The sequence below is a fragment of the Dromiciops gliroides genome, chromosome 4 (genome assembly GCF_019393635.1).
Source record: "Dromiciops gliroides isolate mDroGli1 chromosome 4, mDroGli1.pri, whole genome shotgun sequence".
In the NCBI taxonomy this organism is placed as follows: domain Eukaryota; kingdom Metazoa; phylum Chordata; class Mammalia; order Microbiotheria; family Microbiotheriidae; genus Dromiciops; species Dromiciops gliroides.
In genome coordinates this window covers 342,437,223-342,459,859 of record NC_057864.1, presented here as the reverse complement: position 1 = coordinate 342,459,859, position 22,637 = coordinate 342,437,223, and the positions used below count along the sequence as shown (strand labels likewise).

Genomic DNA, 22,637 nt, shown 5'->3' with positions numbered 1-22,637 from the left:
CCTTTGTGATGATATATGTATATAATATGTGTGTTTATATATGTGTGCATGCATAGGGGCAGCTAGGTGGTGCAGTGGATAAAGCACTGGCCCTGAAATTGGGAGGATCTGAGTTCAAATCTCACCTCAGACAATTACTAGCTGTGTAACCCTCAGCAAGTCACTTAACCCTAATTGCCTTAAACATCCAAGGACCATCTCTGGATCCATATGGCTTTGGAGGGGAGAGTGAGGTTGGTCACTTTACATAGCCCTGTTTCACTTAAATACAACTCACTGCAAGTCATGGAATCTCTCATGATCCCCTTAGAGAACAAAGGACCACCACCACCAACATACATGCATGTAAATGTATATATGTACACATAAGTACATGAAAAATATGCTATGTGTAACCTTTGTATCCAGGCGTTTGTGTATATATACACATGCATATAAATGTATTTTATATGTATAGACATTTATAACTACAGGCAAAATATATGTAACTTCTTGTAACCAGACACATGCATACACACACACACACACACACACACACACACATATATGGATGAGCTACGAGTGGTTCAGTGTATAGAGCACTGGACCTCGAGTCAGATAGACATGTGTTCAAATACAGCTTCAGATACTAGCTGTGTGACCCTAGGCAAGTCACCAGTTTTCCCATCTGGAAAATAGAGAGGATACGTGGTACAATGGATAGAGCACAGGCCCTAAAGTCAGGAGGACCTGAGTACAAATGAGGCCTCAGACACTTACTAGCTGTGTGACCCTGGGCAAGTCACTTAACCCTGATTGCCTCCCAAAAAGAAAAAAAATGGGGATAATAATAGCACCTCCCTCCCAGAGCTATTGTGAGGGTCAAATGAAACAATAAGTGTAAAGTGCTTAGCATAGCACCTGGCACATAATATAAATGATGGTGGTGGTGGTGGTGGTGGTGGCAGTGGCTGTGTTGGTATTGTTGTTGTTATGCATGTATACATTAGATGGCACAGTAGATAGATAGAATGTTGCATTTGGGACCAGAAGAGACAACAGTACCAGAGTTCAGGAAGGGAAGTCATGTAATGCGTCTGAAGAGCTAAGTTCAGAAGGAAGGAACCCTAAATAACAAAATGGCCATTTTCAGAGCATGGGCAGGCCTGGTTACACAGAGCTATACAGCTCTTTAAGAAAAACGAATAATAGTGCCTAAGAAAAATGACTAAAAATAGCTCCGCACATAAAGCTGAAGGAATACCACAGGCCTGCTTTTTTTTTCTGCTGGCATATTAATATAAGATGGTGAAATAATGGGATTGTTATTTTTTTATTTCATTTCACACTTAGAGATGCTGAGGAAAACTCTGCTGTAAGATAAGGGCATTGTGGATTTGCTAAGGATGCTATTGATTGTCAACAAAAATCGAATTGCTATAATTTATCATAGCTCCAATTACTAATTACCATACTCCAGAAACTATATCTCTGGCGATTTTTATAGTTTCTATGTTGTATCTTTGTAGGAAACACAAAGAAACAGTCTTATTTTGGTAGTCTCTGTATCCTTTTTTTAGAGATCCTATATAGAACTAACATATTTTAAACTCATAGCTTTGTTCACATTTGGGAATAAATATGCCTTGTGGTTTTTAGGTCATTGCTCAATGAAATGCATCTAGCTTTTTTTTTTCCTAATCAATGTGTATGAATGACAGAGAGAGGGAGAGAAAGAAAAAAAGTGGACTACACAAAGTACAACACCAAGATGGCAGGGCCCCAGGAGCAAGGGAGTGGTGCTTAAGGAGAGATTAATTAATTGGCCCAAGTCAGAAATGAAGCAGGTCAAAGTTCCCATGATGATCAAAGTGGGTTGTAACCCCATGGGTAGCCAAGAGAGGAAGAGAAAGAGAGATTGAGAGAGAGGAAGAAGGAGGGGGTTAGGGGGGATTGTGCATGTTGTTGGCTCAATTTTAATCTTGTGTAAATCCTTCTGGCAAATTAGAGTAGTGTGGCCTCCACCCTTCCTCTTTGGGAGAAGGCAAGATTTTCTAAGACTGGGGGTGGGAGATGAGTCAAGGGTGTGATGGTCTATATCAGACTCTGCCAGAAGTTTGCTCATTGAACTTTGAGAGATCATATAATCACGAGGTAATCATTAAGGCAGCACTACACTTTATCTTTCCTAGGAAGATCATGACCTACTTTATCCTTAATTGTTTTTTTTAAGCTCAGGTTGGGATTTGAAAACTGATTTGGACTGAAGTTAGAGGAAGAAATTAGGAGAGAACGTCACAGCATCAGAGAATATTAAGAATCAACTCAATATTTAAGATTAAAATAAATTAAAAATTTACCAAAAAGAATCAATCCAAGCAAATGGAGGGAACTCAATGTGAACATGGATATGAGTTTAAAATGTTAGTCCTGGGTACAGTGGATAAAGTGCCAGCCCTAGATTCAGGAGGACCTGAGTTCAAATCTGGCCTCAGAGACTTGACACTTACTAGCTGTGTGACCCTGGGCAAGTCACTCAACCCTCATTGCCCCACCCCACCCCCCAAAAATGTTAGTCCTTTATAGAACCTCCTCATTGCCCCTTTCAGGATCCGGTGGTAGAGGTAGGGAATCAATTAGCCAATCCAAAAGCATTATCTGTGTAGCAGTCACGGTGCTCATCTCTGGGAGTACAAAACCAAAAATGACATAGTTCCTGTCCTCAAGGAACTTACATTCTAATGGAAGAAAGGGAAAGAAGGAAAAGCTCTTCTCTGTGGTTAATGGGGAAGACCAGAGTAACGTATGGCACATTTGGACACAACCATATGTCAGATTGTCTCACACCAGGAGAAGCCGTTCAGACATTCTGTGTATTTTGTAAGGCATTACGACTTAACATACATAGTGTGTTACAGAAATCTACTACTGATTAAAATAGACTCATAGTGTTCAGAGGGGCCTTAGAGATGATCTAGGTCAGCTTCCCCCTCTCTTGACAGATTAGAAAAATGAGGTCTGGAGAGAGAATAAGAGCCACATGAGAGGCCACACAACCCATCTATTAAAGCAGTTAGTTATCCAACATTTATTAGTTGCCCGCTGTGTGCAAGGCACTGTGCTCAGGGATACGGATACCAAGAAAGACAAAAATTCCAAAAAACAATCCCTGCTCTCAGAGAACTTACAGTTTAATGGGGAAGACAATGTACAAGCAATTGTGCACAAATATAGATAGGAAGGAGGGAAGGAAGAGAGAGAGAGAGAGAAACAAACAGCTGGAGATAGTAGATTAAGAAAGTTGGGGAAAGGTTTAAGATGGGACTTTAGGTGAGATGCAAAGGAAGCCAGGAAGTACAGATGAGGAGAAAGATAGTTCTGGGCATAGAGGATAGCCAAAGAAAATGTACAGTCAGGATATGGAGTGACATGTTTTAGGAAGAGTGAGGAAGCCATCGTCATTGGATCACAGAATACTTTGGGATGTATGTATGGCATAATAAGACTAGAAAGGCAGTAAGAGGTCAGGTATAGAAAGCTTTATAAGCCAGAGAAGAATTTATATTCGATTCTGGAGGTAAAAGGGAGCCACTGGAGGTGATTGAGGAGGGGAATGACGTGGTAGGATTTGCACTTTAGGAAGCTCAATTTGACAACCAAGTGGAGGTTGGACTAGAGTGAGGAGAGACATATTGCAGAGCTGGTCCGTGCTTCTTGGTTCTCCCTCTATCACCACTGGTCTTCTTTTCAAAGCTCTTTGCTTCTTCTGACCTGAGACATGTAGCTATTCTCCTTCCCCTATCTCTGTCCCTTAAAAGGGTGTCTCTTGTGTGATCTTGGTGCCTCCTCAATTATGAATAATAACCTCCCTGTCCTTGCTTTAGGTGCGAAGTTCCCTATCAAGTGGACAGCTCCAGAAGCAGCCCTATATGGAAGGTTCACTATCAAGTCTGATGTGTGGTCCTTTGGAATCTTACTTACAGAGCTGGTAACCAAAGGGAGAGTTCCCTATCCAGGTAAGAAGAGAAGGAAACCTGCTTGGGATTTGGATGCTCCAGTCATGTCATTTGGAGTCATTCATTCATTTCCCCAGAAACAGTGCCTTACAAATAGCCTGCACTTTTTAAGTGTTTGTAGAATTGAACTCCGTTGAATGAATTCCACTGACTTTTTTTTAAAATTCCAGCCATAGGGGGCAACTAGGTGGCACAGTGGATAGAGCACCGGCCCTGGATTCAAGAGGACCTGAGTTCAAATCCAGCCTCAGACACTTGACACTTACTAGCTGTGTGACCCTGGGCGAGTCACTTAATCCCCATTACCCCACAAAAAATCTGGGCTCTTGCCCTTATTTAAAAAAAAAATTCCAACCATAGCTGCAAAAGCAGTTCATGTTTTTGCATTGCATTCTTTATGTGCCATCCTGGTGAGAAGGTAGTGTATAAGTATTAGGGATAGGGAATGGACCTGTGATTGCATTGATAGACAACTCTCCAGGTTGAGGAACTGCCTTTAACATTATCATTATTATTGTTGTTGTTCATCCTTCCTTTTCAAGAGGAACAATGACATCACTAGGATGATGTATTGACATGCCCATGAATTAGATTTAAGTGAGGCACAGCTATGCAAATTCACCCACCTCACTCTCTCCTCCAGAGTCATTGGAGTCCAGTGGCAGGACCAAAGTCAAGATGACTGGCTATGTCCCCTCCCTTTATCCATGCAATTTGGCACTCTCTCTGCAACTTCTGGGCTTTTGCCTAAATCCTTGGTGACAAACTCAAGTAGAAATTTATCCTTTCTACAGCATATTCACTTAGAAAATGAAAAATTAACGTTATCTATGTTGCATTGTATTTTTATTTATTTTTGTTAAACATTTACCAATTGCATTTTAACCTGGTTCAGGCTCTACTCTGGAATTTTGTAGGATTCGTAGCCCCTCAGTTTTGACATTTCTGGCCTAAAACACAGAGAGATTATGTGACTTGCCTGAAATCACACAGTTGATATGTGTGGGACTTGAACCCAGGTCTCTCTAGCTTTGAGGCTGTTCCAAGGCCGCCTCTGTGTATAATATTTCCACTTTACAGATGCCGAAACTAATGTTAAGATGATATAGCCAGCAAGTATTGGGGTTCTAACTAGCTGTGTGACTTCGGACAAGTCATTCTCTGTGTACCTCATTTTCCCCATCTATAAAATAAGGGAGTTGTGGAATAGCAGCATTCCAGTTCTTAGAGTCTATCCTCTGGCAATACACTGTGTACTTATCCCCATATTAAGTAAGCTTTGCATGGGAGAAAGCCTGGACAACAGGACTCAAGACCAAGAATTGAAGAACAAAGCCTTTGATGGCAGAAAGAGGAAGTGCCTGAAAGATGGACTCAGGGAACCTGAGCAACTAAAGAAAATAAAAATGAAGGTGATATCCTCTAATATTAGAATAGTAGGGGTTCCTGGGTCCTGAGAACAAGGGATGTGAGGGGTAGTATAACTCCTGAGATCCTGGGAGAGGGATGTTGGCAGTTGTTATAAGACCTGGGTTTGAATCCTAGCCTCCTGCTTATTATATAGTTTGATGCACAGTGTGGCTGAGACAGCTAAGTGGCTCAGTGGGTTGAGTGCTTGGCCTAGAGTCAGGAAGACCCGAGTTCAAATCCAGCCCCAGACACTCACTAGCTGAGTAATCAAGTCGCTTAACCCTGTTTGCTTCAGTTTCCTCATCTGTCGAATAAGTTGGAGAAGGAAATGGCAAATCACTCCAGAATCTTTGCCAAGAAAACCCCAAATGGGGTCACAGAGAGTTGGACAGTACTGAACAACAGTGTGGCTGGAAAGTTTTACTGGGACAAGGTTGTGAAGGGATGGGAAAGCTGAATGAGTGCATTTCCAGCTCTAACTTTTAAGTGCTTCGATGCTCTCATGCCTAGGCACTGGGAGAGAGATAAAGGTGAGTAAGGAATAGTCTTTACCCAGGAAGAGCTGAGAGTACAATCAGGTTTATTGCAGGTTTATTCACAATTATCATAAAATACAAATATAATGGGCTAAAGAGAGGCACAAAGCGGAGTGAGGGTCCTAAGAAACTTCAGAGATGTGGCAGCTGGCCCCTTGTAGCTTCACCCTGAGGCTTTCTGGGAAAGCAGGAGGGACACGGAAGGGTCTTCAGCCAAGGAAACTGGGAACCTGGAGCTTCTGTCTTATGCCAACAAGAAGTCATTTTGAAATGCATTTAAAGTTTTCAAGTAATCTGGAGCCCTTAGGCCCCACCCCACTCAGATTTATGAAATCCCATTTTCCTTCACAAGACAGTAATGACAGACATCCCCAAATTGAAATATCCCAGGCATTCCACTTCCCAGATCAGGTTTGCAGAAGTCTTTGGAAAGGAGGGGTTAAAAGGTTCCCATTTGCGTGATGATTAAACTCTGCCCATCAGACCCACAGACTGATACAGCTCCATCTCTGCAGGATATAGCTCCAGATGGCCGAAGCAAAGAGTAGACTGTTCATTAGCATAGTGGAAGAAAGGGTTCACTGCTTACTATTATTGAATACCCTAAATATTCTGGGCATAAGTATTTATTGACTGGTGTAGGATGAAATGAATAGAGAGAAAAAAATTTTTTTCAAATATTTTAGAGCCTGAGATTTTTTCCCCCTAATTATCAGATTCATGCTTCAAGACAATGACATCCTGAAGATTTTGGGGTGCTTTAATTTGTTCGTTTAGATACTGTCTGTTGTCCTCCATGCAGTTGTTATTATCCTCTAGTGGCTGTTCTATGTATGGTGTAGTGAAGACCTGCCTTCTGAAATGTTAAGGAAATGTCTTCCAGTTACTGATGATTGAAGACAGACAGGCGGTCTCTCCCCCATACACTCAGCGCACACACGCATGCCTGAAGAATGAGCTGAAAAACCAATGATACGAACGATAGCTAAGATTAATGAGTGACTAAGGCCTCCTGCAAATACCGAGGGGGCTTTTGTAATCGCCTTGCAGTCAGGGGAACCAGCAAGGGCAGATTAATTTGTAATCCCTTTGTTCAGGGTTTTTTATTTTTTATTTTTAATGAACATTTTTGGTGATTTCCAGAGGACACAGAGAAAGAATTACGCATAAATAGCATCTCCTTCTCTCTGTGTTGTATATCTTCTCTGCTGCTGGGAGTGCCAAGTAGCCATGTAGGCAGAATTGACAAATTCCCCATCTCAGAAGTGCTGGCAGAGGGCATTTTAGCAATCCGGATGTAAGTCAGCTTTATTGATACTGCTGCTCTAGCTCCCAACACACACGTGTGTGATTGTGTGTGTGTGTGTGTGTGTGTGTGTGTGTATGCGTGCGCGCACGTGCGCATGCATGTGTGCACATGCTAGGAATAGTCAAGCAGAACAGAAAAGGGTCAGATACGGTGGAAGCAAACAAAACACACCATGGAAGTTTAGAATTGCTTCTCAGGAGGAAAGCATGTCAGTGTCAGCTCTCTGTATTATGAGAATTGGAAGCCACCACCCCCCTCCCTTTTTTTTTATTGTATGGATTTCAAACTAAGTCTTTCTTGGGATGCTCAGGTTTATAAGCCATTGAAAGGGCCTGGTGCCATCTGAAAAAAATATACCATTATTTTTTATTTTTGCTGATCCTAATGGCCCCAATAACTTGAGTTTAGGTGAAGAAGAAAAGTGAGAGAGAGGCAAAGTATATATATATTTTTGAGATCATGGCTCTTTCATCTAGTCCAGATTTAGGGTGAAGGAAATGACCTCATTTTAGCCCCTCAGAATTGGATTCATCAATAGGAATTTCAAAAAGGGTCTTAAGTAAGAAGAATGTTCTTGTTAAATGGATGTTCCATGGGTTTGTCAGGTGTTTGGGCCAGCCTTGAAAATAGACATCAGAATCAGAGAAAGAATGAGAGAGGCTCTGAGCATGAGGTTTGGCCACATTAAAGGGTGAAGGAAAGAAAGAGATAAAAAAGATATTTGGGAAGGGGGAGGGTATTCGTATTGCTTGAGAGTACTGAAATTAATAATGAATAATTGAGATTTTATGGGGCATGGGAAGAATTGTTTCAAATGATGTAAAGGGAAGAGAGAAACAGAACAGAACATATAACGACAGCTAGGTGATGCAGCAGCTGGAGCATGGAATCTGGAAGAAGAAAGACCTGAGTTCAAATCCTACCTGATCCTGAGCAAATCACTTGCTTTCTCCCTCTTAGTTTCTTCACATGTAAAATGGGAATAATAACAACAATAATAATAATAATAGTATCTACTTCCCAGGGTTGTTGTGAGAATCAAATGAGATAACATCATTTAAAGCACTTTACATATTTTAAAGTCCTATGGTTTGCTAGCTATAAATCCTAGTTATTTTTAGCTTATTAATGACCACAATAACATAAATGAAAATAATACTAAAAGGCAGCTAAACTCAAATTAAGGACCATTGGCTATGGAAGACAGATTAGTAAACCCCAGTTTCCCAGTCTGTCAAATAAGCGGATTGTTGGGCGAGTGCTATTTCAACCCCAACTTCATTGATTCTTCCCTCTTCTCAGTAGAGGGGGATTAACTACAGATGCCCTATCTGGCAAAAAAAGTTGCATATGCTGGCAGACCTTGTAGCCATGTTGATTTCTTTTTCTTAGCCATTTTAACTTGTGACAAGGAAAGATTTTTATGAGGGCAAGGGAATATCTGGGAATAGCTTTGGTGTAAAATTTTAAAAGCATCAATAGAACTTTTAAAAATTAAGGTTGAGGGGGCAGCTAGGTGGCGCAGTGGATAGAGCACCAGCCCTGGAGTCAGGAGTACCTGAGTTCAAATCCGGCCTCAGACACTTAACAAGTACTAGCTGTGTGACCCTGGGCAAGTCACTTAACCCCAATTGCCTCACTAAAACAAACAAACAAACAACAACAACAACAAAATTAAGGTTGAAACAATAAGCAAATAGTCATGTTGTAATACTAGGAAAATAATACTATTCATTAGATTTGGAACACTTGGATAAGTATAGGTCCAAAGACAAATTCGGTTTTATCTTTTCAGCTTGCTGCAAGCTAGGGTTCAAGAGCCATTCCTTTGTATCCTAAGCAGGGGTCAGCAAACTGAGGCCCAGGGACCAAAAATAGCCCAGCTCTTGTTTTTGTACAACAGGAAAGCTAAGAATGATTTTTACATTTTTATTTAAAGTCAAAAATTTAAAACCATTCTTAGCTTGTGGAGTTTGCTGACCCCTGATCTAAAGAAAAACCATTTTATTCCTGTGGATGCTTATTGTAAGCAAAACAGACAAAACCAAGTTTTTCTGGGATTGAGGCATCCATATGTTAGGAACATATGTAAATATGTGTACCTGTGAATTGGAGGTGATGTTTTTGAAAGGCGTTTTAAAATTAGGCCTGCAACCTTCAAAACAATTCAATTTGCTTTTTCTACCATCCTATATTTATGTCAGCCCCAGGAGTGATAGGCATATATTATAGGCAGTAGGGGTTTTTTTTGTTGTTGTTGTTATTTTTTGTTTTTGAGGAGGGGGAGGAGGGGAAAGGGGACAAGATGTGCCGAGGTTGGGGGAGGGGTGTTCTTTTTCTAGTCCCAATGATAGTTACCTTTCCTTAAAACCGGTATTAGGAATTAACTCTTTGGTAAGCTTGAACACGATGTCCTGGGCAAAGCATTCTGATGAGTCCTCTGGCCTTGCTAAACTGTGATTGTTGTTAGCCTCAGAGTTTTAAGATTAAGGATTGTGAGTTTGAGGGTAATCTGGCAGAGGGGGCCCGGCATCTTTAAATACCTATCTCATCCGTTCCTATACAGGGTATCCCAAAAGCCTTAGGGCAGTTTTAAGCTGCTGAAGCTTAAAACTGTACTGTCTGCAATCTCCTACAAATTGGCAGCCTTCCCATGTTCCTGATTTTATCTAGAGGTCAATCCTAGTGGTTTTTTTTTAAAGTAGAAGATTTGCTTCCAGGGTTGTGGTGAGTATCAAATAAGACGATAGGGCCATAGATTTTAGAGATCTTGTCTACAAAATGTTTTGTAAGCATAAAATGCTACATATTAGGTTTTTAGGGGGGTTCTGAATTCATTGGTTTACGGAACTCCACTGAGGAAACTCCTTCTACCAATATATCTTAGGACCTACTCTGCAACGTATAGACTTAAGACGGTTTTTGTTTGTTTGTTTGTTTGCTTGCTTTTGGCAGGGCGATGAGGGTTAAGTGACTTTCCCAGGGTCACACAGCTAGTAAGTGTCAAGTGTCTGAGGCCGGATTTGAATTTAGGTACTCCTGAATCCAGGGCTGGTGCTTTATCCACTGTGCCACCTAGCTGGGGGTCCACACACCCCCAAGGAGTATATGGATAGATATCATAGGGCCATGAACTTGGGATAGGAAAAAAATTACATCTGTATTTTCACTAATCCCTAATTGAAATTTAGCATTTCCTTCAAGTATGAATGTAGGTAATGAAACATGTTTTTTTCTGAGAAGGGGTCTTTATACTTTGCCAGACCACCAAAAAGATTCATAATACATTGAGAGAGACAGAGACAAAGAAAGAGATAGAGACGGAGAGACAGAGAAGACCTGAACTAAGCCAGGGCTTCTCAAACTTTTTCTACTCATGACCCCTTTCTGCCTGAGAAATTTTTATATGACCCTGGGTATATAGGTATATAAAATAGGTAAATATAGCCTTTTACTGTTGTAAAATTTTTTCACGACCCCCACATTCAGTTACACAACCCCATATGGAGTTGTAACCCACAGTTTAAGAAGCTTTGAACTAGAGAGTTGTCAGGGCAACGCGAAGTTAAGTGACATACTCAGGTTCACCCAACTGTTAAGTATCACAGGCAAGATTTGAACTCAGGTCTTCTTGGCTCTGAGGCCACTAGCCCATGCTATCTTTCCCAAGATACATACATGTCAGTTGGCATGGTTGTTATACCATTGTACATGGCACCACCCACTCTAGGGAACCATGTGCCCTCTCTCCCCAGCATCCATCCATCCATCTCTCTGTTCTTTTAGCCTAACATATGACACGCATCTTCCAGTTTGTCTCATAATCTCTGTGCCAGTAGAAGCAGATTGGTTTATGGGCATAAAGAGACTAGGGATCTGTAGCCAAGAGGAGAATGAGGAGCCAGAAAATGACCTGCAGTCCTCCAGGAGCCACGATTACATCTTTCTTCATCGTTGGCTTCTGGGGAGGAGAGATCAAGTGAGGCTTTCTGTACCTGCTCAGCACACTGTGTGTTTCCCCAGTTGGATATCCTGTCCAAAATGCCCCAAGGATCTGCCCCCTTGCTTCCTCTTATAAGAAGTCCCTTGATAAGTGGCATCTGCAGTGATTTGCAGGTGAGTGGAAGAGAGTGAGTTTTGGTGGAAGGCCAGAGGGTGAATGGGGAGCCGATAGCCAAGGGCCTTCCCACTGCAGAACCTCCCTCTGTTCCTTCCCACCCTCTATTTCTCACCCCCCCCCCACACACACACCTGCTGTTCTGTTACCTGCTGTTACCACTGTGAGCTGCTGGAGATTTCTATAATGATCATCTTCACCCCTCTGCCCTCCCCTTGTTGTTCTCTGGTGGGTGGAAGCTCTTTGTAACAACACTCAGACCACCACCTTGAGAGCCTCCCATGCACTGATAGCAGTCTTTTCTGCATTTATTAGTCTGGCATTTTTGCTTCTTTTATTTTAAGCAGCTGCACTCGAGGTATTTGGTAAAATGAAGAAGCCAAGCTAGCAATTAGCATGCTTTGTTCCAGTCACTTCTTTGTTTCCAGTTTGGCTCTCCCTTCAGAACCTCCCTGCCCTTAATTTTTGCTTTGATCCCATACCAAAACCTAACACGAAGCCTCTTAGTGGCTGCACTGATCTGGCCGTGCATCTGATGGAACACAGGCTCCCTGGCTAGCTCAGCAAGCACGCACAGTTATCTTGCCTTGCCTTTCTCCTGTTTGAGAAGCAAACCCAACAGGCCTTTTGGGCAGGGTCAGGACCGAGAGCCTCATTGAGCTCCAGTCATACATACATCTCAGCGAAACTCACACTGAATGGAAAAAGGGACAATTTGCAAAAGGTCCAAAACCACTTTTTTCAAGAGTATGTTTATAACCAAAACATCATTCCTCTTGCTCAAAGACTTGATTATTTATAGAGGTTTGTTGTTTTTTGTTAGTTTTTTGTTTTTAATGGGGATCTTAGAGCCCACAGTCAAGAGGCAGATGTAAACTCTAAGTAAGGAATAGTTAATGTCTTTCCTTGTTCAGATAGGATCTTTAGAGATTAGTATTGAAAGACCATGTCAAAGAAACTTTCTAAAAACCAACCTTTGGCATAATATTCTCCAAATAATCCAAAGCACAATATAGGCATAAAATGTATTGTTGGGGGTTTTTTAGGGGGTGGAGGGGTGGCAGGGAAAGGAGGAAGGATTTGAGGCATGGGAGAGGGATAGGGACTGAACCTATGATTTCATAGATTATAGGGAACTTCTGGACATGGAAAGTCCTTATACCAATATAGGTTGGCAGCTGTTCTGAAATTTAATAGTCTTAAAGAGTTGCTTATAGCGCTGAAGAGATTGTGACTTGCCCAGTGTCACAGTTGTTCATCCTTCATTCTCAAAGAAAACCAAGGACATTGTGAAGGGGGGGGGGATATCTTGACTTGAGTATGAATTGAATGTAAGTGCGGCAAAGCTGTGCAAAGTCATCAGAGCCAGTGGCAGAGGTGGGACCTGAACCCTGGTGTTCTTCGCTCGGAGGTAGGCTCTCTAGCCCCTATTTTGTACTGCCTTTCCCAGAGAGGTCCCAGAAGGAATGACAAAGGCATAAATATAGAATCTTTCTCTCCTCCCTTCTGGCCCAGTGTTCACTTTAACAAAATCATTTTTTCGAGAAGAAATTTGCTATTTCTTCTATTGTGATGTTGAAGGTGATCCTCGGTTCTCAAAGGGATGCAAGAGGACCACCCACTCTGGCTGTTTCTATATCTGCAAAATGAGGTGTTTGCACCCTTCCAGCTTTGAAGTCTTACTGAGGACTTATCTGTCTAAGTACCAGCCTCACTAAGTTAGGGAAGCAGCTGTTTTTGTTCGTCCCTTATTCTCAAAGAGGATGGGCGAATGACACCAAAAGGATGGTGTCTTGATTTGTGCATAAAATGGATTTGTGACAGTGCTTTGGAAAGAATGCTGGATCTAGAGTCCATGGTTCAAATCCCACTTCTGCCTTTTGTTACCTTGGTGACCTTGGGCAAGTTGACTATCCCATTGGGTCTCGGTTACGTCATCTGTAAAATAAGGAGATTGTGCTCTGAAGTCCCTTTTAGCCTTAGCTTTATGAATTTCTAAATCTCTAGGCTTGGTTTCTCATTTGTAAAATTAGGGGTTGAACTAGCTGATCTTTAAGGTCCTTTCTAGTTCTAAGTCTGTGATCCTGCAATCTATGAAGAGACTTCTCATCAGGGGCCTGTTTGGTTGGTCACCAGGTGTTAAATTCATTGGGCCTTGATTTGCAACTTCTAATGGGGTGGGGAGGGGGGGATGGGAGGGGGGAGTCTCATGATCTGTATTAGTGGAGGGAAAGCTTACACCTATGAAACAGGTTCTTTTGAAGTAGAATGAATATATTTTTAGTATCTAGATAGAAATGTAGCTATAGTTAGTTATAGAGTTTGAGGGGATATAGGAGGTGCATTGGATAGAGCACTGGGCTTAGAATCAAGAAGACTCATTTTTATGAGTTCAAATCTGGCCTCAGGCACTTACTAGCTGTGTGACTTGGGCAAAGTCACTTAACTCTGACTCAGTTTCCATTTCTATAAAATGCATTGAAGAAGCAAATGGCAAACCACTCCAGTATCTTTGCCAAGAAACCCCCCCCAAAAAAGGAGTCATGAAAAGTCAGACAGGACTAAAAACAACTGAACAATTAAACAACGACAATAGAGGGGAGAAATGAGATCAGCAAGATTACCTTGGAAACCTGAAAACCTAGGAATTGATACTGCCTTTTGGAAGACTTGCTGGACGTTAGGATTTGGTCTAGTCAGCTATGCCTACCAGACTCCTAGTACAAGTATGATCTACAGTTAATATGTTATATGAATACTAGTGTGGTATTACTGAGGTTTACCCTGTGAAAGGGGTCCCTTTAAATAGACCTATTTTAGTTCATTTAAATGAAGAAAGACAACAGGAGAGTCAGGCTGCTGTTTTGTCAGGATTTGTGTGTGGAAAAGAGGAAAAGGTAATGAAGTTGGGGGCCATTTTCGGTGGGAAGTTATGTGTTCAGCTCTCAGACTGATTCTCCCACCCGGAAGCAAGGGACAGAGTAGGAGCCAATGTATATCTTGTAATTATCGATTAGTGTGTCTTGCCCATAACGTTAGAAAACGATCTGTTATCCTTACCAGTCACAAGGCTGTTTCTGCAAACTGCTGATGACAGTACTTCCCTAAGACATTTGGATTTCTTCCCACAAAGTGTCATGCTCTAAAGCTCACTGACTGCTCTTTGGATTCACCCTATCCTTATTCAAACTTCTCCATTGATTTTTCTCTGATTTTTAGATAAAGGTAAAAGTGACAAGTTTCCATATTTTTACCCCACTTACGATCAAAATAAAGAGGCTTTGCCCTTTGCCTTTCTTCACTCATCCTCTTCCTCTCTCAGCTTCTCTTGGTCTCCAGTAAATACAGACCTCTTGCCAAGCCCTCCATCACTCAGGTTTCTCCCCTCTTACCTCCAATGTCACTTAGAGGCTAAAAGAAAAGAAGCTACCATTTTTTTTGAAAACAAGAATTTAGAGTTATCTGAAGAGAGAGAATATAAATAGCCAATCTGGTTTTATAGCAGTGAGTTGAGTAAGGAAATCCATTCTGCACAAATAAATCTTTTCGTGAAATTCTCCAAAATTCTAGCTTGAGTGGCACAAGGGAAAGCACATTGGGCATTGAGTCATAAAACCTAGGTTCACTTTCCAACTCTGCAATTTACTGCCTATGTGACCTTGAGCAAGTCAATTAACTATCTTAGTCCTCAGTTTCCTCATCTGTAAAAATGAGGGGACTGGGCTCCCTGACCTCCAAAGTCCCTTCCAGCTCTAAATGTGTGAGCCTTGGTAGCTTGCTAGGAACACTCATCTTGACAGTGTCTATTTAATTCAGCTTTTTTTTAAGGCCCAGCATCTCTAAGTGATTGGGCATCAATTCTGTCACCATTACTGGAGTTGGGAAGTGCTGAGTATAACAGGTTTGAGGGTCAGCCTGTAGATTCTTACTTACAGGCTTTGAAAGGAGAGCTATTCCAGATAAGCTTCAGATTGTCAGTAATAACAAGGTACATTGTTTTATATCCTGCTTTTCTGGCAGAAGCTGTCGGTATATTTCCACTTGGCCCCAGTGTATGGAATCTGTTACACATACTCCCCAAGCGTCAAACAGACGAGAGAAGGGCCATGTGCCAGGGCCCTAGGCTTTCTTTCCCTTTCGCAGTATCTTGCCTCCTTCTTGCCTGAAACGCATGCTTCACTACAAATCTGCCTTTTGAACGAGACCCCCTAAACAAAGTAGGTGATCTCAAGAGAACCTCATCGTTAATAGTTGAGCTGCTGTGTCGGCAGCTTCAACAGAGAATTGTGCTTGGCCCCAGTGACCAATTATACTTTCTGTTAGAGGAGATTGGATTAAGAGTAAAAACGTGGAATCTCTCCATCAGAGAAGCTTAGTTTTTTTTAATGAAATGAAACATTTACTGACACCCACTCTATGACACAGGAGGAAAATGATTAATTGAGCACTTTCCATGCCAAAACACAGAATCTACATCGAATTCCCCTCTTGATCTAGAGAGGTCCCCAGATAGTATCAGGTACAGACTTCATGAAAGTCCTTTTTCCTGTATAGTCCAACTCCCAAAGTGAGGTTTAGCCAAGTTCCATCAGCATGGGCTGGGAAATCTTATCAGGTACTTACACTTGCCTTGTGCCACAGTGGTTATTTACAGAGAAAAGAGAAATGCTCTATCATGACGCACATTTATAGATCATTCTTACATATCCTTGGACCGGGGTGGACTGACAAGAATATGGTAGCAAATATCAATCACATTTTTTTACTTAGCCCTTTCAAAAGATGAGAGAGACAGAGACAGAGAGAGGAAGAAAAAGAGGATGGGAGAGAGAGAGAGAGAGAGAGAGAGAGAGAGAGAGAGAGAGAGAAACAAAGAGAGAGAGGAAGACAGAGAGATGAGAGAGAAACACACAGAAGAAAAAGAGAGGGTGAAATAGGGAGAGAGAGGAAGATACAGGGAGAGAGGAAAAAAGAAAGGGGGAAGAGAGAGACAGGGTTGAGAGAAACACAAAGAGAGAAAGGAAGAGGAGGGAGGGAGAGAGAGAATATCAACAGTGTTCCAACCCTCCAGTCCCCTCCAGAACCTCAGCCTCCACTGTCCTCAGAATGCCCCCTACTCTGAAGCAAAATTCAGATGTGTCCTATAATCCGTCTCACTAATGCTCTTTAATCCTAAACCTCACATGAAAGAGGAATCTATAAAATCACGAATGACATGGATAAAGTAGACGCAGGCTTGTTCACCATATCCCAGAGTACTAGTATGAGGTAACAGCCTTTGAAACTCGAGTGAGGTAAGTTTAGGACAACATTACAACTGCTTATTCGTAGCCTCTTGAAACTTATGGAACTCATTACCCCAAAAGGTGGTCCTGGCAGGAAGTTTAAATGGAGTCCAAAAGGGTTTGGATAAATTCTCAAATGATGGAACCATAAGTTGCTACCAAGAGAAGCTGGAATAGAACTGAGCTTTACTGATGTTAGGCAGGCCCGCCATTCCCTCCCCCGCTACATCTTCACCCATCCTTTGTGGACAGTGTTAGCAGCAGAATGCTAACCTGGGCTGTTTGATCCAGGATTGGAATTCTTATGTCCCTAAAAATAGACGTTTTAGGAGAGGCAGCCTGTGGTACAGTGGAAAGAGTGCTGGATCTGGAGTCAGAGAATCTGAATTAAAATCCTGGCTCTACCGCTATCTATTTGTCAAGTCAATAAGCATTGGTTAAGTGCCTACTATGTGCTAAGCACCCATGCTAAGAGCTGAGAATACATAGAAAGGCAAAAAGACAGTCCCTGATCTCCAGAAGTACATAACTATGTACAGACAAGCTATATACAAGAGAAATGAGAAATAATCGAGAGAGAGAAGGCACTGATACTAAGGTGAGCCATGAAACCAGGAGGTGGCGATGACAGGGAAAGAGAGTTCCAGGTGGAGGGTACCTGTGATCTGTGTGTCATTGGGCCAATAATTTAACCTCTCTGCAATTCAGGTTTCTCATCTGTAAAATTAGGGCATGATAGTAAATGACCTCCCAGCTCTCTTTGGCTCTAAAGCTTTGATCTTCTAACAAAACTTGTGGATGCATAAGAATGCAATCATAACCTTGATTGAGCTTTCATTATCAACCATCCATAAAGTTCTTATTTAACTGGAAGGGAACCAACATTCTTCCAAAAATAAAAGGAAGCAAATGCAGATGTTGCTTCCCTGTGCCATTTATGCCCCCAAATGGAAAGGCAGATGAAGAAGATGAAGAATATGAAGATCCTATCTAAGATGAAAACCCTCTTCTCAATTTTAGAGATTAACTCGGGCACCAGGCAAGAAAGGGGGGGGGAGTAGATTTGTAATAGAAACCCAGGGGCAGAGGGGAGCCAAAAAACACAAATGATTGGCAGGAAAATAAGAAAACATGATATGGGGAGGAGAAAGGAAGAAAACCGGAGAATAGGAGAGACTTTGGCTGTGGAAGCAGTTGGGGTGGTACATCTACCTCATAGTAAGTATGTTATTTCCTGAACTGTACTTAAGAGGCAAATTTGCTCTTAAGTTTCACTTTTTTCCCCTAAGAGGATTGGAAAGAAATAGTTCAAAATGTCCACTATAATTGCAGCAAAAACCTGTTGGTTAAGTAATAAGGCAGCTCCTCCCCACCCCAAGGTTACAAAGGTCACAGAATGATGGATGGCGTGGCAAAGGTCACAGAAGCAAATGCTGGCCTTGGAGATACCCTATCTGCTTTATCCAAGTTACTGAAGCCCTGGTCAAAGCTGGGCCTCTGGGGCCCAGCCCTTTGCTTGGCCTGGGAAACACCAGCAGCAACCTGGGAAATTCTCTTGCTCATTCCCCCCAACTATAATTACTGCCTCAAGATATTCCCCAGAGCACTGCAAGCCTGGAGGGTGATCAAGAGCCACCTTTCTCAGCCTTCCAGAGGGAACCTGCCCCAGGTATAAGGGAAGCCAACATACCGGATACATAAATGCAGTTTATGGATGTCATAAATAAGGAACAGTTTGGTTTTCAGTGTGAGTGTATTTAAAGGCAGAGTATGGAGTGCCAGGAAACACATTTTTTAACCATTTGTGTGCTCAGGGAAAGGCAATAGGAATTTTCAGTCCAATATAGCAAATGCATATTAAATGCCCATGGTTTGTACAGCTTACAAAGATAACACATGGTCTTGCCCTCATGGATCTTATAATCTATTAGAGGGATTTGACATGGATTATTACCAGCTGCACAGGTAACAGTATAGATAATACAAAATAATACACGGTAAATACATTAAAGAGGTAAATTATAGTGGTAGCTAGGTGGTGCAGTGGATAAAGCACCAGTCCTGGATTCAGGAGGACCTGAGTTCAAATCCGGCCTCAGACACTAGCCTGTGTGACCCTGGGCAAGTCACTTAACCCTCACTGCCCCGCAAAAAAGGGCAGGGGGAGAGGTAAATGATTGCTGGGCCAAAAGGTTAGATGTCATAGTGAGTATGCTTCCAATGTTGATTAACCATAATGCAGTTATGATATGAGGGCCTTCATCTCTCTTCTTTTTTTAGGCATGAATAACCGTGAAGTCTTGGAGCAAGTGGAACGTGGGTACAGGATGCCGTGTCCTCAGGACTGCCCTATCTCCTTGCATGAGCTTATGATTCACTGCTGGAAAAAAGACCCTGAGGAGCGCCCCACATTTGAGTATTTGCAGGGTTTCCTGGAAGACTACTTTACTGCAACAGAACCCCAATACCAACCTGGTGAAAACCTGTAAGTCACATGGCGTGTCTGCAGAAAGCGTCATCCAGGTGGTCATTCCCCTCCCTCTTAGCTTCCAATTCAGTAGCTCACTGCTCTTGGAGCAGTGTGGAATCTTCCAGGACCAGAGTGCATGTGAGTCTGAAGTCTGAAGAACAACCACACCCCTCATTGATGACCACTTGTCCCCAAATCTGAATGTCCTCTGTGAAGAATAAGAGACACAAACTTGTTAACTTCTCAAAAGACTTTTGAAAATGCATTGTATCGATGTTATGTAAACGGCAAAACCTCTATTCAGTGTAAATAGTTACTCAGTGCCAATAACTGACCCTAGTGCTTTCCTTTTTTAAATGCAAATCTTATGTGATTTTAACTCTGTCTTCACCTGATTCAACTAAAAAAAAAAAACAAAAAAACGAAAAGTATTATTTTCCAGAAGTGGCCTCTTTGTCTAAAACAATAAACTTTTTTTTCATGTTTTAACTAAAGAAAATCAGGACAGGTGTTTGTTTTTTGTTTTTTTGGGTTTTTTTATAAATATAAATATAAATATATATATATAATATATACATACCTGTACATACAGTATGTGGGTACTGCAGCGGACAACTTGTTGCCAAACAATGGGCCACATGGTTGCAGTACCCAGAGAGTGATAATTTTACTGCAAACGTTTAAAAAGAAAAAAACGGCAACACTGGTGTTATTCTGAAAACCAGTGGTCTAATTTTTGGCTTTTGCCAAGCATGATTTTTTAAAATTGGATTGCACCTTTTTGTTTGTTTGTTTCTGACCGTACCTGTAGATGGTTGTAACTTTTGCTCTTTTCAGGAACCACATGCTGGGTTTATGGTAATGTTCCCCATGTTTGATAGCCATGTTTTACAGGATTTGTTCTTCAAACAGGAGTGAACCTATTGAAGCAAGAAAACACACCATTTGACCGGCCAAACTGGAAGATAGATGCTACAAGTACTCCTTGTATAAAACTCTGTATACTGAAATAATTCAAAAAAATTTTTTTTAATTTAATAAACATTGTAACCACATTTAATGGTCTAAAACCCATAGCATTTTAGTCATGTCAACCCGCTAAACTGTTTATCATGCAGGTAGGATTTTCTGGGGGAGATTTGTGCACCATTTCCCATTGTAAAATACATGTTTTAAATGTCCTGTACTGCTAATGAAATTCCTTTCTCTATGTCTGAGATTTCTCCAGTGGAATTACTATGCACTTCTTTATGTTTCATGGGGATGCACAGAACAAAGTATTATGTTCTCTTGTTGTCTATTTGTACCAGCCTTGAATTACTTATGTTTAACCAAAAAATGAAAACAAGCAAATGGAAAAAAAAACAAAAACAAAACACAAAAACCAACAAAAAACCAACCTCCTATTTCTATTGAGTTTTTAATACTGAGTTGCAAATTTTGGAGTCTTAATTACTTTTTTGTTATGATTTCTTTGCAAGTTTACATTTTTAAATTGTTTAACTTTCTTAATTTAGTAATTAAAAAGAGAGCATTTTACATTTGGATTTTTGTTCATTTGTTTAAATCATGGAGGGAATTCTCATGGTTTTGTGACACTTCATGTACCAGACGGCATCAGGATGATCTGGTGAATAGCCAGGAAGAGAAGCCCAGGCTGAAGAATCAGCACCACCAGCTGCCCCACAGGTTGGCCCAAAGGGTGGCACCTGGAGCCTTCCATGCCACTCTAGGACTTCCTGCTGTATTTCAGACCATTACATCACCCTTGGCAAGTGATGTGCTGTCACGTGATAAGTTTTAGTACAGGCCTCATGCAAAGAGACCAATTGAAATACTGGTATTTTGATTTTTGGACTGGCTAACTATATAAGGTAATTTCCAAGTGATGAAAAGGATATGGTATAAGGGAGCTTTTGCTTGGGAAGGTTCTATTGTTGTCTGGATGTTCTGAAAAACTGAGAAATGTAGAATGTATGGGCTGTAAAACCTTGATTCATCTGGACCCTCATTGTTGTTCAGTCAGTGTCTAAGTCTTTGTGACCCTTTTTGTGGTTTTCTTGGCAAAGACTCTGGAGTGCTTTGCCATTTCCATTTTACAGATGAGGAAACTGAGGCAAACAGGTTAAATGACTTGCCCGAGGTCTCATAGCTGGTAAGTGTCTGAGGAAGGATCTGAACCCAGGCCTTCCTGACTCTAGGCCTTCATCTACTACACTACCTAGTTGCCCTGATTAGGAAATCGCTGTAGCTGTGATTTCTACTACACCCTTTTAGGAGAAAGAGAAAAATGATCAGGAAACTATGTGAGAACAAGAACTTATTTGGACATCCAAGCTCCAGATGTACCTAGGCTCTACAAATTTAGTTAGATCTCCTGAACTTTCTATATCTATAGAACTGATAAGTGAGACATGGTGTGGAATGAAAAAAGTCCTGAACCAAGCATCCAGCTCCCTGGGTTCTGGAACCAGCTCTTACACTTAACTCACTATGACCCTGGGTACCTACTTTGCCCACCATGAAACTTAACCTCTATAGGTCCAAGTTTCTGCTCACCAAAGTGAAAGGTTTGGTCCCTTCTAGCTCAATGATTCTAGGGTACTCTTAAATTACCAACATAATGAAAATCACAGGGAGACAGCATGGTCCCAGATCTGGGGTCAGAGGTCCTGGCTTCAAATCTCATCTCTGTTGCTTTCTACCTATGTGATCTCAGGCACATCTCTTGGTTTTAGCTTCTTCAAAACAGAGCTCATTCTTGCTAAGACCTCTTCCAGTTCTGAGCCCTTAGGATCTCTTCTCAATATTCCCAAGTGGAAGATTACATTGTAGTTAGCATGAGTGGATAAAGCACCAGCCCTGGATTCAGGAGGACCTGAGTTCAAATTTGGCCTCAGATATTTGACACTTACTAGCTGTGTGACCCTGGGCAAGTCACTTAACCCTCATTGCCCCGCAAAAAAACCAAACAAACCATTGTAGTTAGCATACTTACCCCCAGTAGACTAATATATTGCAGAAAGATTTTTAAAAAACAACAAAAATCAAAACAAAAATGGGGCTTTCTGGTTAATCAAGGCTTTCATGGTATTGTTTCTAATATAAATATAGCCACTTAGTTAAACCACCAGGCAAAATGGTATCAGTGTTTTCAGTTTCATGACAGAAGTTTTTGCCATGAGGTTGGCCGGTTTATTGACATGTTAGAAAAATCTTAAAATGTATGTCAATCTTCTTGTTCCAGTAGATTTCAGATTATAGATATGCTTACCGAGTTCCCTATCTTTGGTTGTCACACACACATTATACCCCGCCCCAAATCTGAGAATGGTGTAAGCAGATAAAGCAATTTGTTTTGGTCAGATTTCTTCAAAGGAAAGAGAATTTCTTCAGACCAAAGTATGCTCTTTAATTTAAAGTGCCTAGTAGGCTCTCTTACAGAAGGCAAAATAAATTGAGAGAATTTTGAGGCACTTCAGGCTGTCTTCAGACTGTTGGAGCTATTCTGAGAC

The 22,637-nt window shown here is 41.4% G+C and overlaps 1 protein-coding gene across 3 annotated transcripts in view; it reads left to right on the top strand.

The window, feature by feature from the left end:
• FYN (FYN proto-oncogene, Src family tyrosine kinase) overlaps positions 1-21,195 on the top strand; it is a 313,617-nt gene extending 292,422 nt beyond the window's left edge. For 2 of the 3 annotated variants that reach the window (XM_044002169.1, XM_044002170.1), the window contains 2 exons: positions 3,864-3,995; positions 18,933-21,183. In XM_044002169.1, the coding sequence (XP_043858104.1) occupies positions 3,864-3,995; positions 18,933-19,141 (341 nt within the window). In that variant the 3' untranslated portion in view covers positions 19,142-21,183. Of the gene's footprint in view, positions 1-3,863; positions 3,996-18,932 lie in introns of all 3 variants that reach the window. The other variant, XM_044002171.1, reaches the window with a different exon arrangement.
• Positions 21,196-22,637: the final 1,442 nt, after the last annotated feature.